Source organism: Siniperca chuatsi, linkage group LG23 (assembly GCF_020085105.1).
Source record: "Siniperca chuatsi isolate FFG_IHB_CAS linkage group LG23, ASM2008510v1, whole genome shotgun sequence".
In the NCBI taxonomy this organism is placed as follows: domain Eukaryota; kingdom Metazoa; phylum Chordata; class Actinopteri; order Centrarchiformes; family Sinipercidae; genus Siniperca; species Siniperca chuatsi.
The window spans coordinates 5,332,832-5,347,239 of NC_058064.1; the positions used below are offsets into that span (position 1 = coordinate 5,332,832).

The 14,408-nt window shown below is 41.7% G+C and overlaps 1 protein-coding gene across 7 annotated transcripts in view; it reads right to left on the reverse strand.

Moving 5' to 3' along the window:
• The window catches only part of LOC122871396, a 67,432-nt gene that overhangs the window by 37,494 nt on the left and 15,530 nt on the right, over nt 1-14,408 (reverse strand). For 4 of the 7 annotated variants that reach the window (XM_044186467.1, XM_044186471.1, XM_044186466.1 and 1 more), the window contains exons 3-6: nt 11,385-11,568; nt 8,849-9,313; nt 6,955-7,440; nt 3,179-3,331 (exon numbers count right to left, since the gene is read on the reverse strand). In XM_044186467.1, the coding sequence (XP_044042402.1) occupies nt 3,179-3,331; nt 6,955-7,440; nt 8,849-9,313; nt 11,385-11,568 (1,288 nt within the window). The remainder of the gene's footprint in view (nt 1-3,178; nt 3,332-6,954; nt 7,441-8,848; nt 9,314-11,384; nt 11,569-14,408) is intronic. The other 3 variants (XM_044186470.1, XM_044186469.1, XM_044186468.1) reach the window with 3 other exon arrangements.

The window sequence follows — 14,408 nt, forward strand, 5'->3', positions numbered from 1 at the left end:
TGATGCCGTTATAATAAAAAGTTAAATGATCACCAAAGTTATTGCATTTCATCTTGAGGGGGATATGAATGTATGTACCAATTTTCATGGCAATCCATCCAATAATTGAGCGATATTTCACTCAAAACCACAAATTTCAACCTCATGGTGGTGCTAGAGGAAAAATCAGGGGACCACCAAATTCAGTAGGATTCATCCTCTGGGTACCATGAATGTCTGTACAAAATGTCATGCCAAGCCATCTAAAAGTTGTTAAGATATATCAGTTCGGACCAAAGAAGTGGCCCGACCGACTGAATGACACTGAGCCACTAGCTACAACACAGTAACTCTCTCAAAGGGCATAAATGTGCTTCTCGTGATTGTCAAAGCTCCAGCAGACTCCCTGTCTTTCCAGTGGACAAAAGGAGAGTCTTGACAGTAGCTTCTCATGACTGACTACCACCTCTACCTTGCTGTCCATGCTACACTGAGCTCCCCTCCATGCCCCCTGACCCTCCCGTCATACGCTACGTAGTTGTTGCTCCCTCACTCCTCTGTTGCATTTTTTAAATATGCTGGGAGGAAAGGTTCTAGCCAAATTTGGGGGTGTATTTACCCTTTAAAAAGGTGAATGGAAAATATGTACAATTTAAATACACTTTATATAAATACAATTGTCAAATTTTAAACATCTTTTCAATGTATAACAAGTCAGAGAACATTAGAACATACTGTAAAATATCCTTCATATAATCAGAGAATCAAAAGCCCATATATAGAAACATGTGGAAAAATAATTTACAACTGTTTACCTTTCAAAATAATTGGTTTGAATGACTTGTTGAACTGGATTATGAAATTACTGTAAATTACACTTCCCTCCACACAACACCAAACCCCACCACCCCAGAGCAACTCACCACCCCCACACCTCCACCTCCCCCCTCAGGCTCCAAAGTTCTCATCGTCACACCCAATTAAAAGCGGATCAGTGACAGAGTGGCTCGATGCCCATGCAAATCCCCGGCCCACGCTGGCTGGGTGTGGAGCTGCCATTCCTCTCTGAGGGGATTTTACACAACACGCTCTGCTGCAGGTACCCTGCTACACACACACACACACACACACACACACACACTTTCCCATCAACATCCCAAAAAGTTGTAGAAATGCTTCCACATCCCCTTTACATTAGAATAGCTTTCACAGACAGAATAGCCCCCCCCACACACACACACACATTCTCCTGTAAAGTAAAGGGAAGTCACACATGTGTGGGTTTCTGTAGGTGTGCTGATGCTTGGTAAAGTGATCCCTCAGGTGAGAAAAAGGAACTGTTGCCTCTGCTGATGAATTAAGGAGTCGTTGAGAGGAAATCCCTGGGATAACTGTGGGTGTAACATAATGTGGTGGGACACACTTTCAGTTAGGCCGGGTATTAGTCAATAATTAGCCAAAAGTAGCCACAAGATTGAAAGACACTTAGCAAACACAGCGGCAGATAACAAATGACTAATCTTGTGATTAAGGTGTTGGACACACTGGTTACCACCCACTCGGGGTCAGGCAGACAGAAGAGCACGAACGCACTTCTGATTCAAATGCTTTATACTTTGGCATGATGAAGTTTGAGAAAAAGGTAACTGTTTTAAAACTTCTGAGTCAAATTCATGCAGTGCGACATCAGTAAAATTCACACAGGAAGCTCATGTGCACCAGAGCTGTTTTTAAAAGGATATTCAACTCATGTCCTTTAGAGCAAATACAAGTCAAGTCACAAGTCCTCATAATCAAATTGTCAAAAGTCAAAGGCAAATCTTTCAGTCATCCGAATGCTGAACATTTAAGGGACTCAGCATTTAAACATTTTCCTTCAGATTACTAAAGACCAGGTCTAACAGGGTGAGGAATTCTTTTATTTCTCATGCCATCAAATGATCAGTTTTCCAAATAATATCAGTGGGTGATGATGGCGATCTTGTATTAACAATTGATGATTATGTTGGATGATAATGACCTCCATGTACTCCAGATTTTATGTTATGATGTGGAAGGTGGAAGCTTCTTGCATGCAAAAATGAGTTGCCTATGTATCTGCATGCTTGGTTTCACCCACTCTGTTATTAATTATTGCTCTGTGAATAAATATTTTCCCTTTTTGCAAGCAAAAACAGGACCTGGGTCCCCACATGTATTTGCAGATGAAATATTCTTCTCAGTTCTGCCACTTTGTGATTTAGCCCGATAAGATATCTGCATCTTTCAATAAAAATCCTGCTCAGTGAAGCTTTAAATCAGCCACATTCTATACAGATGTAAATTGTGCTTCATGTCAGTCTCTGATAAAAATCAGCCTGGAGCATTAGCTCACATTTGGCAGAGCATTTGGTTTGAGCCTTAGGTTGATTTTATCACGCTGTGGTTGCTATGGCAGCAGCTGCCTTGGTCCTTCCACATCCTGGGGCAAAGGTCACCGGGGTCAGATGGAGGTCTGGGTCAAGCGAGCAGGTTAAACACCTTGTTAGGGATTAGCGGGCTGTGAGGGAGGTGGAAGAAGTCTTCATTGGCTAATGTCTCTCTCAGCAGCTCACTGAACCACCTCCAGGACACACACACACACACATTTACACATGCTATATCTAACACAGGCACACACACACACACACACACACACACACACATCCAATTTACTCTGCTTTTGTTGGCCAACATGGGCTGACACAAAGACCTGACACAGTGAGTGCTCAGATAAGCCCATCCCTGTCTGTAACAAGGCAGAAGTCACAGAGGAAGGAGAGCATGTCTAATTGAGACATTACTGGGAGCCACAAAGAAATGGAAACAACAACAAACAAATATTGGGCAAAAATGCCAAACATTTTCTGGTTTTCCTGTTCTATATAATTGTAAATTAAATACCTTTGAGTTTTGGTCGAACAAAAGAAGCAGTTTTAAGATGTTACCTCTTGGGGTCTTTCAAATTGTGGGAATTATTCACCATTTTCTGATATTTTATAGACAAAACAATTAATAAATTAATGGAAAACAAGACTAAGAGTCTACAGCCACGCTAGCAGCTCTGTGAGGTGCTTTGAGCTGAATGCTAATGTTAGCATGCTAACATGCTCTCAAATGTTAGATTAATCAATGATGAAAATAATTCTTAGTTGCAGACTATTTGGTTGGATGTGTGTACCTCTATCGGGCGAAGGGCAACCTGATGAGTCTGATGGCTGGCCCAGAGACGAACAGGAAGCTGACCGAGGGGCGATGGCCTCCAGTTCATCAAACGCATGAGACTGACTGCAGCTGAGCTCGGAGTAGTGTGATGCTGCTGTGCCACAGCGTCCTGCAACAACACAGAGTGGGTGTATTATGTTACGATGATAAACACAGTGATGATGAGGATTAAATGTAACTTTAATGATACAAGTGGGCACAGTGGGTTGTTTCATTAGGAAATAATAGGAAACAGCAAAGAGGTGTATGAATAATAATAAAACAACTGGGAGAACTAAATGAGCACACTGAAAAAGGGGCAATTCAGGAAAATCATATTGTCTTCTTTTAGGATGATTAATCTTAATCTTAATTAATCTTTTATTTTCTTACCCAAGATAAACATTTACTTGTTTCAAGGTATGTGATCTTGTTTTTAATTAGTAAGATATTAAATCTATTTTTCATCTAGAGCTGTAAATCTGATTTTAGTAATATTCCAAACATCTGTTAAAAGAAAAGTTTAACAATTTGGGATATTTGCTTCGCTCTCTTTCTGAAAGTCAGATGAGAAGATTGATACCACTCTCATATTTGTCCGTTAGCTAAATATGAAGCTGCAGCAGCAGGCGACAGTTAGCTCAAGTAGCTAGTGTGGCACATAACACCCATAAAACTATAATGTTTTTACACACTTATTTTATATGAATTAAACAAACTGGATATGACGTGTAAATTAATGAACTTTAGAGGTGCTGGTAGGCAATTTTTTAACTTTGGACTGAGCCAGGTTAGCTGTTTCACCCTGCTGCTAAACAAAGCTAACGTCTCCTGGCTGTAGCTTCATATGAGAGTGGCATCAATCTTGGATTGATAACTAATGAGATGTAAATAAAGAAAGAATACCAGAGACAGCTAAAGCAAAGCTCCTGGAGGACATTTTCAGATGCAGCTATCAGACTATAAATCTCGGCTGGATGTTGTTGTGGGCTTAGTTAAAGCCTGTCCCTTCCAGGTTTGACACTCTGACAAGTGGGCAACTCCCAACACAAACCCAGGACCTCCATGAGTGAAGCCCCCCAGGCGAGGCATGAAGGTCTGAGTGCAGCGTTACAGTCAGACTTTGGGACGAAAGTTGTCTCATCTCACCTTCAATAAACAAAACTCTGCCCTTAAGCTCTAATTACCAAAGACCTCACTCAAAGGAATGGCAAAAACTGTCAAGATTATCACTAATTACTTATCTCCTCTCAAACCATCAAAACAAAACTGTTTCACTCTGCCTGGTTTAGAAATCAGAGGATTAGTGAAAGAAACTGTTTCACCGGGTGGTGTGTTTTGTCGTCGTCCTGAAAGAGGCTTGTCGAGGCTTTTCTCACATTAGAAATGCAGAACAGCTTGGCCTGGACAAAAGGATAATATATACAGAGGCTCTAAAAGGAAAAGGCAAACTCAGCTCCTTCAAATGTATCCTTCAAGTATAAATGTACACATGAAGCCACCCTCACACAGTCAAGTATGTGAACAACGACACGCACACACCACTGCACTATTGTGCACTTGAGCGGCTTGGCGCTCTACTCAGAGAGACAATGAAAGGACTTGACTTGACACTTCAAAGCATTTTGCTGCTGTCAACTCAGCTGTCATTCTCAGCAGACGAGGGCTGTTCTGAGTCAGGGCGAGTTTTTCGGGAAGGTTAAGGGTGGCTGTGGGGGGTCAGTGAGTTTGATATGACAGTGTTAGAGGCAGACAAGGCCTTCTCTGTGTGCCTGTGGCCCTCTTTTCCTGGTCACAGTGCCAGGCTAAAAGGCCCCCGAGTGGAGAGGCCAGGCCAGGCCAGGACAGCGTCCCGCTTCATTGTCAAGGACAGTTACACTCTGGAGATGTTGCTCAAAACAGGTCAGCTCAGGGTCACTCTATGGATTGTAGGGGATCTGAAAAAAACATGCTGGGGGTCAAAAAGGGCTGAGTGGAATGTGGAGATTCCCATAGGCCATATACAGTATGTATACCACACAGGGTAATAAGATTACCTAATTTGCTGCTGCATAAACAGACCAGCTCACCTATTAAGGTCAATTTTCTAAGAAAGTACTTTTCTTTCTACAAAACTTCTTCCGATTTATGACAACTTGGTCCCTATTTTTTTAGTTTTAGAACATTTCCATTAAAAGAACGCAAGGGTCTGCGATGTAGGAGGCATGTTGCATCAGGTACAGGTGAGACATGAACTACAGTCCAGGAAGGTTGGTTTGAGTAATAGATATACAAGGTTGAAGGCTACTACCAGGAATGTGCGCTTCACTATATTTGATTGGCTAACCCTGTGCACTGCTGAATGTGTTGCCACAAAAGTTGAACCAGGTTAAACCTTTTTGCCCCACAACCCTGTATTTCTCTGCTGAAGCCTGCTGCATCGCCGCACCTGGTGCGTCAACGCAGTGGCCTCAATGAAATGAATGAAATTCTACACAGAATGCCGTTGTCTGTCTTAACATGGACCTAAATTAACCCCCAAGTTAGCCAAACTTGGAAGAGAAACTGGAGGCAACATCACAGTTTATAGACTAACTGTCTGCTTCAACTTCGTCTTCCTGTAGGCTACCTGTTGTAGTGGTGCACAAATTCCTGTGCAATTACAGCCATTTTGTTTTACCTCCAAATTAAGTGATTTAGATGATCTGGCTAAACTGTTGGCTCGTTTACAACCTGTCTGATGGTCGCTGTGTTTCTTTCCCCGTCTGACTTCACTGTAGCGATGTTGCCGTGTTCCCAGATCTCAGACAAACACAATGTTAAAAAAACCCAAAAGAAATGATGGCCAACACTATGAAAATAAACCCAAGTTGTAATAAACCAGATTCATCCTTTAAGCTTTACACGCTGCCACATTGAGGCCACATTGAGCTTAAATTGCCTCCATCTGCAGTGAAATAAATGAACCAGTGACACTCGCTCTGTGTCTGCCGTGAAGAGAACAGCGTGCTCCGATACAGCATGGGCCCCCCTGCAGTACAGCACCACACAGAGAACAGTAGTTGTCTCTGACAGAAAAGTGAAAATCCCTACACAATTTCCACATTGTTTGCTTTCTTTCATAAAGTTCCTGGAGGAGTCAGATGTCAGTGGCCCGTCCTTTATCCCCATTGGGAACGGTAAATTAGCGTCTGCAGGAAAGCCGCGGAGGTATTCTATTGTGGCGGCCCTCCTCAGTGTTATGCCGTCGGCGAGCGGTGGTCAGTGTGGATTTATGACCATCGGCTACATGTCTCCCTCTCAGAGCCCGGAGAATAGTGAAGGCACAGGGGGAGCCGAGGCAGAGGGGCACGGCACACGAGGTAGGCACCCCGACTTGTATTGTTGGAGCCTCATGCCTTTGAACAGGGAATCAAATGGTACCAGCTTTTCATCAAAAGCCCTCCTTTCTATTGCTGATTTAAAGGGGGAAAAAAAGCGTTCTGCGTTATTTATTATGGGGTGGGAGGAGGTGGGAAAAACAGGCTGACAGCAATGCTTTCACAATGTGTTGATGGGGGCAGGAGCATCAGAACGCCTCACTATGGAAGCAGTCAAAGCCTGCTTCCATAGTGAGGCGTTCTCTGTGTCTGGCCCAGTCTCTTTGTCTATGGGTGGCTGTCCAGCCATGTTCAGGACAATCAGGCGCAACGCTCCTGCCTGTGAGGAGCATAGCGCCAGGCAGGCAGGAGGCTGTGAACGGTCCATATGTGGCCGGCAGAACTCATTTCTCACCTCTGACAGGGGAGATAGGAGGCAGGACAGGCCAGCGATGAGACTCCAGCTGAGTCACTGATGAAGAAGGGGTCAGCTTTGGTCCTGACCCAGAGCGGGGAGTGGTCCTTTGTGGACTTGGGCAGGAAGACCAAGTAGCAGAGGGGAAAGCCAGGGTAATGAGGCCATGATCAGAGTCCAAGGATGGGTTCAGACCAGGATCTACACATGCATCTTTGTGGAGGTTCTCTGTTGTTTTTGCGCTTTCACGCCTGCTCAGAGGTTTATCTGACTGAGGAAGGACACCTGACATTGGGCGAGGTGGGAGGGGTTTGGTTTGGCTAAACAGTAGTTCGTAGAGCGGAGGGGTGGTTGTAGTATTCATGGATGATTGGCGAGGGTTGGATCCTGCTGGAGGGTAAGAAGCCAAAGTTGACTGCATCGCTGGACAAGGCTGGAGTGGTGAGAAAGAAACGCTGCCTTCTGGGTCTGAGTCCCTGATATCTGCTGCAAAACAACAGAGGAAAATCAGAAGGTAGCTTCATTTAACACAGTATTCTCCACCTGAAGTAATTTCTTCAAGAGTGTAATTTTAAATTGTCAAACCCACAGTTACAATTATCAGTTGTGGGTGCTGTTTCACATTATTGGCAACATGCAGGCTGCGATTTGCAACGTGAGATCATTTCCTCTCCTGTTAATTTTGACACGTGTCATTAATCAAAACAAACACCATACTTTCGATTCACAACGAAACTGGCTCCTGATTAGCTGAGTCACTTCTGAAGCTTATGTGAAATACCAGATGGAAATTTGACCCTAACTTTAAAGGTCCTGAAACGTTATTGTCTAAATCAGCTTCTTATTATGAGTGAAAACACTATTATCATTTAAAGTTAGAACCATACAGGTTATTTCACATGAAAAATGCTCTTAATGCTCTTCTCACTGGTTTGAACTGGGCAGGGCTGTGTTGCAAAAAGGTGATGCCACATATTTCGATGACTATTGGATGCTTGTTTGCTTATGTTGCCAGGGGGATGCCACTGTCAATAAAATATGATCAAACCACACCCACCTGATGAAGCAGATTAGCTGAGTTGTTGACTGTTAAACACTTAATAAATAATGACATAATAATGTCCTGATATAAACTTTGATTGTTTATAACACTCTTTAATATAGTTGTACACAGCTATAAGGACATTTTATCATCCTATGAAGTTCTTCTCCTTATATTATTACAGCTGTGTATTACTATACTGTCATTCTTTATCTGTTTATACACCAGACTCCACTTCTGGGTTCCGACAGGAAGAGTTATAGTTGTTGACCTATACATTAATTAACACTTATATCTGCTTATGGGTAATTTACCATGTTTACATACTTATTTAAGACATTAAAGGTTAGAGAAATACTAAACTTTTCACTCATACAATTGTATGTATTAATCTTAATAACTGCTGTCAAGGTAGTGACTGGAGTTGTTTAGTGGAAACAGCTAAACGTCTACATATTACATATATATACATACATTGTCTGACAAATAAAGTTGTTACTACAATGATGTGTGATTTTACACGATGTTTTGTTGTACATAATGTGAGGAATTTTCTCTCCGTCCATCCATCTTCCTTTTTTTGAATTTTGATAATTAATAGTTTTCACCATTTATCAAGCAAAAAGCCAAATATTCTGAGGTTCTCGCTTCTCAAATGTGAAGATTAGCTGCTTCTCTATTTTATATCATATCTTTATATCATTGAATAAACAATGACATAACTATTTCACTACTTATTGGCATTTTTGATTGAACGATCAATCAATCAACAATCATGTGTTTTAAGCCCTACAGTACACAGGAAGGAGGCTACAGCTAATGCTAATTCCACTGTCACAGTAGCAGTTTTACCAGAGGGTTTACCAGACAGGACACTGCTCCTGCCACTGGCGAGGTCAGTGCTGCGGCTGAACAGGCTGGAAGGTGGACGACTTAAATCTGACAGAGACGCGTGTGAGACGTTGGAGGCCGGCGACGGTGAGTGCTCTGGTTCAGCAGGCCCGAGATGCAGCTTCCAGTCTGACTCTGTGATGGACACCACAGCAGGTTGTGGCTCCCTCTCCTGAACTTCATCTTTTTCCTCTGGAGCAGGATGAGGGTCGGAGGGAGATGCCGGCACAGTGTTCGGCTTGCTTTGTTGTCCTCCAGAGTCGGGCTGAAGGGCATTTTGGTTGGGAGGTGTTGGATTAATGGTGGATGATGGTGGAGTAGCAGGGAGTGGAAGACAGGGAACAACAATGGCAGAGCGCCTTCCTGTGATCAAGCCCTCATTCTGCACACCGTTTCTTCTTCTGTCTGGATTGAGATGGAAGTAACCTTCAAGAAAGACATAAACAAAACATTTCCTTAAAGATACACAGTATTTCATTCAAAGTACTTCTCCAAAACTATTGGTTTGGCTAAATTAGTCCAAAAACTGATTTTGGTGTTACACCCAGAGCCTTATAAAAGCCACTTTTCACCGTTCAACAAAGTTTTTTAATGGTCAACATGGTGTAGGTCATTTTTAAAACTGCCAAAGTCTGCTTGTGACATTCTCGTTCCCACTTTGCAAACATTTGTTTCCCTGCTGAGTGGGTCGGCCTGCTAACAAAGGCAGTGAGAAATCGCCCCGTTGGAGCAGCTGCCTGTTTCCAAACTCAATATTCACAATAGTAATCAGACCTCAGGGCAGTGAAGCTTTTATGCGTACAATCCTTCTTATAAGCTGGAGATGGCAGAATTATCATGTCAGGTGTCCTAAAAACATTTTTGGGGAACAAGTGCTTGAGGAATGTCAATGACATTGGGCTGGGATATTTAAAAGTTTTGGGTAGAGTTGTGATCATTTGGACTGCTTTTGTACCATTTGGGTGGTTTCCCTCAGCAAAAAGTTAGGCCATATTCCAATGAATCAGCCCCTTCAATTAATATCACTGAGAATGACAGAGCAAGTTCAATCGGCTCAACATGCTGATATTACAGTCTTTTATGTAAAGCCTTTTAACATTGTATAATCTAAAAAACTTGGTTGCCTAGTTACACTAATAAAACATAAGACCAGAGACATGTATTTTGGATGTTGGATGGATGATAAACCTCATCCTACATTCAAAATTTAAAAAGGGCTACTTTTAAGGAAACTGGGCAGGTTGGAGGATGTAATTGGACTACTTGGTGTCTGGCAAAACCGGAATTCTAATAATCATTCTGATAGCTGTGCAGCGAATTATTATTTTCATTATTGATGAATCTCTTGATTATTTTTCTTGTTTTGTCCGAGCAGCAGTAGTCCAAACACAAAGATATTCAGCTACTTTGGAGCATTTTTGTTTGATAATTGACTTAAACAATGACTTGATTAATCATTTCGGCACTACAGAAAGTGCACAGCCAAACCCATTTCTAAAGCACTTGTTGTTTTATACGTCCTTCTCTCTTCCTACCACACTCATTATCTCCCCTGTTCAACTCCTCTTTCTTCTTCTGAACATTTCCTTTCATCCCTCTGAGATTCTCTTCCACAAACATCAACTCTATCCAGCACCGCCCATTTCCCTTTCGCCTTCTCCATTCTTTCTCCTTTGCCTTTGCACACCCCTTCCTTTCTCTCTCCTCCTTTTTTTGTTGACCACTGAGAGGGTGTGTGTTGACAGTGTGTGTGCGTGTGTGTGATGGGGGGGTGGAGGGTGTTAGACAATCTGCTCTTGTTTCCTGGGGGTCTGCTGCCGAGAGCAGTCAGCACAGGGGATAAAGAGAACGCATTGGAGAGCACATTTCTGTACTGCCTCCTCTTACAATGCCCTGCGATTCCCATCTGTTACACACACACACGCACCAGTTCACGTACACTTGTGTGTGTGTGTGTGCGCTGATGTGCATATGAATGACATGTGTCAGAACGCAAAGCCACGGCGTAGGGTGCAGCACGTTTCTTTAGGGAGCAGGGTTAAGGGCGATTGTGAAGGAGCCGACCACCATATGGTAGAATAATTAGTATTAGACCCCAGTGCTGAGAAATGCCCCCCTCCTCTGCTATACACACACACACCAACATGGTGAAAGCAGTGCCTTGCTGTGGAGCTGAGGTGTGTGCTGGGAAAAATGCCTTCACATCACAGGAGCAGCAGGTCTCCCGGCCCCGGGCCTTTCACTCCCACCAGAGGACCACCAGGAGGGCGGCGCTGTGGGCACTTCCTCGCCAGAGAGGAGATTTGCACTTAACCAAACACAACCACAGAGAGAGATTAAGAGCTAACGACGAGCCTGGTGGCCTCTACCGCCACTGTTCCAGGAGAGGAAGAAAAGGTGAGAAAATGTGTTAATGAGCAGAGCTGTGGAGTCAGAGGAGCCCTCCTCCTGTTGTGGCTGTGATGGTGTGAAAGCACCAGGTGTTGATAAGCCTCACCCTCCAGCATTTGTGTCTTTGGGGCAGTGAGAGTGTGTGTATTTGGCGTCTTCCCCTGAGATGGAGGCTGCGGCCTGGACTTGGAGCTCAGGAAACAAGGAGGTCTGAGGTCCTCAGGACGAGCTTTCATGTGAGACAAGAACCGTGGACACAATAAGGGACGATGATTTGGACGATCATGGGCCTGGAAGAGAAGAAAAAGAGAAAAAACTCTCAGTATAGTGCAAAATAAAGTTGGAGAGAGAAATTTTTCAATATGTTTCCGTATCAAATGCCCTGAATCCCTTTAAATAAAATAAAACAAATAAAATAAAATGTATTGAATACAATTAAAAAGTGAAAATATAAAAGTGAAAATATAATCCATAAGTAAATAAATTTACAATTAAACAAAATTCTAAATAAAAAGTACAAAATGAAGGAAAAAATAAAAAACATAATAAATAAATAAGTAAACAAATAAAAATGTCATAAATATAAAAAAAACCTAATTAAAACTAAAAGTAAAACTACCATGAATACATAAGTCAATAGAAAATTAATAAATAATGAAAAACAAAAAAAAATAAAATAAAAACAAATATAATTATATATATATAATTTCAAAAACAATTCAAATGTATTATTCATATAAAATAAATTTGGCAATTTGAAAAAATAAAATGTATTATTAATATTTTTCCACATCGAATGCTCTTTAATAAACAAACAATTTGATTGTATTACTTTTATTGTACCTTTAGTACAATTAATATAAAAAGCAAATAAATAAAGACATTTGTTTTCACGATACACACTCTTCGTTATGCTCCCATTTAACTTTTTAACATTCTGGTAAATTTGTTTGTGATCTAAGAGAACATTTCCTTTATGTTAATCAATATACAAAATAAAATCTGGGAAACGTTTGTCCCACACTATCACAAAATAAAAGCCTGAATGAGGAACCCTGCTGCTGTTTGTGGAGGAGAATTCAAATGATGCATGGTACCACCACTGCCCCCTTGTGTTGACAAAACAGATCACACCTCTCTTCCTCATGCTCACAAAGTAACTCCAGTTTTCTCTTTTTACACCCACAACCTTCCTCCTCCTTAAAAGGAAAGGAGGCAGAAAATTATCTCAAGGGTGATAAAACACTTTAGAGTACACTGTCGGGACACTGAGGATAAAAGCAGGCAGGATGGTCAATATTGGAAATGTGGAGGGACGGACGGCTGGCTGCAGCATGCCAACCAGTGAAAACCAGCCCAGCATACAGCCTTGGTGCCAGTGATTCATTCGGTGGCCTTTAGAGAGCAAACAATTGTAATAAATGGCCCACAGACGCAGGGCTTTATTTGACTTGGATTTAAGCTTCATGTAACACAAAGTTCAGCTCTTCACCCTTTTAACTCACAATAAAAACAAACAGAAAATGCACAGATGCAACATCTGTCTGAATACAATGATGAACCACGAGACCTTCAGACATACGGAGAAAGGGGGGAGGAAGGTGGGATCACTGTCTGTGAATCACACAGGGAGGATCAACTTCTAAATCCCTGCACCATCTCCACTGATTCCCTTTTCTTAGATCTGGAGGCTTTAAAGATTTGCATTCTTGTGATGTAAAGAGGGAGAAGTGAGGTAGAAAAAGCAGACCAAGAGCCGGTGATGGGGGCCTTTCTCCTCCTTGCTCCTCTTCCTCCCCTACGGCCTCCTCATTACCTGTCACTCTGGCCCGTCAAAAGGCTGAGGAGGGCTTTGTGAGGCTATACTCGGCTGGTGTCATCAAACCCGTGACCTTCTGCAGAGCAGGTCTGGGCATGAAAAGTTTTAATGTAGGTCTGTGTCATTACATCCGCGCAAAAGCTCTTTCAATGCATCCATACACGCAAACACAATCATACATATAGTACAGGACAAAGCTGCGTGTCATTTAAACACACTGATGTTTCTTGTCACACTGGCGAGTTTTCTGTGCGAGATCTTGCAGCTGGCAAAAACTTCACTCATCATCTGATGTTTTCACACATTACTCAAAATATTACTTAATCCTTCTTTCTTGCTTTTTCTTTAACAACTCAATGCCAAAATTGGTGATTGCATTCCTGCGTTTTATTTTTTTGTCTATTTGTATTTTAGTTTTTAAAATTTTTAAATATAATTATTATTCTATTCTATTGTTTTCCTATTTTATTGTGTTTGTAACTGCCATTTTAATACATTTCGTGCCTTGTGTCGAACACTTTGAATTGCCTGTGTTTGAAATTTGCTATACAAATAAATCTTCACACATCTGGATCAATAAGTAGCGCTGCACGGGCCGTAATTCAATAACCTTATTTATTGACTCTCAGTGGAACAGTATCGTGATGTTATGATCATATCGAAACAACAAAAATTTGTAAAACACATTTGCCATATCATGAAATATACTGATATCAGAAAAATATTCTTATTAAAGGATAATTTAGTTTATTACAACGTGGGTCTTAAGATTTAAAGTCCTACATGTACAAGTCTATGACATGACAAACTCCCATCAGCTGATGAAGATTGTGTGATTTGACTGAAAGCTCCGTAACAGCTTCTAATGGACCTTTTTGTGACTTTGTTTTGTCAAACCTGGGTCTTATCTTCTCAGGTTAATTGCTAAGATCGGGGAACACGGCAACACAGCTAAAAAGAAATCTGATGGAGAAAGAAACGCAGGTTGTAAACAAACCCCCTCAGTTTGCTAAACTTATTCAGATGACAATAACAAATACAAACTGTCCAAAGTTTAAAGACAGACTTCCCGGTTCAACTTTAACTTTATGTACTTACCGTAATTGTGCGCACACAGTTTTTCTGTGCAATCAGGGATAATTACTGAAATTTCGGGTGCACTCGCCTTCGGTTTTACCTCCAAATAAAGTTGTTAATCTTGCTAAACTGTTCGTTTGTTTACACCCTGTCTAATCGTCTGATTGCTTGTGTCTCTTAAGTTGTAATAAACTGGAATTATCCTTTAATATAGTGATATTACCTTCAATCATA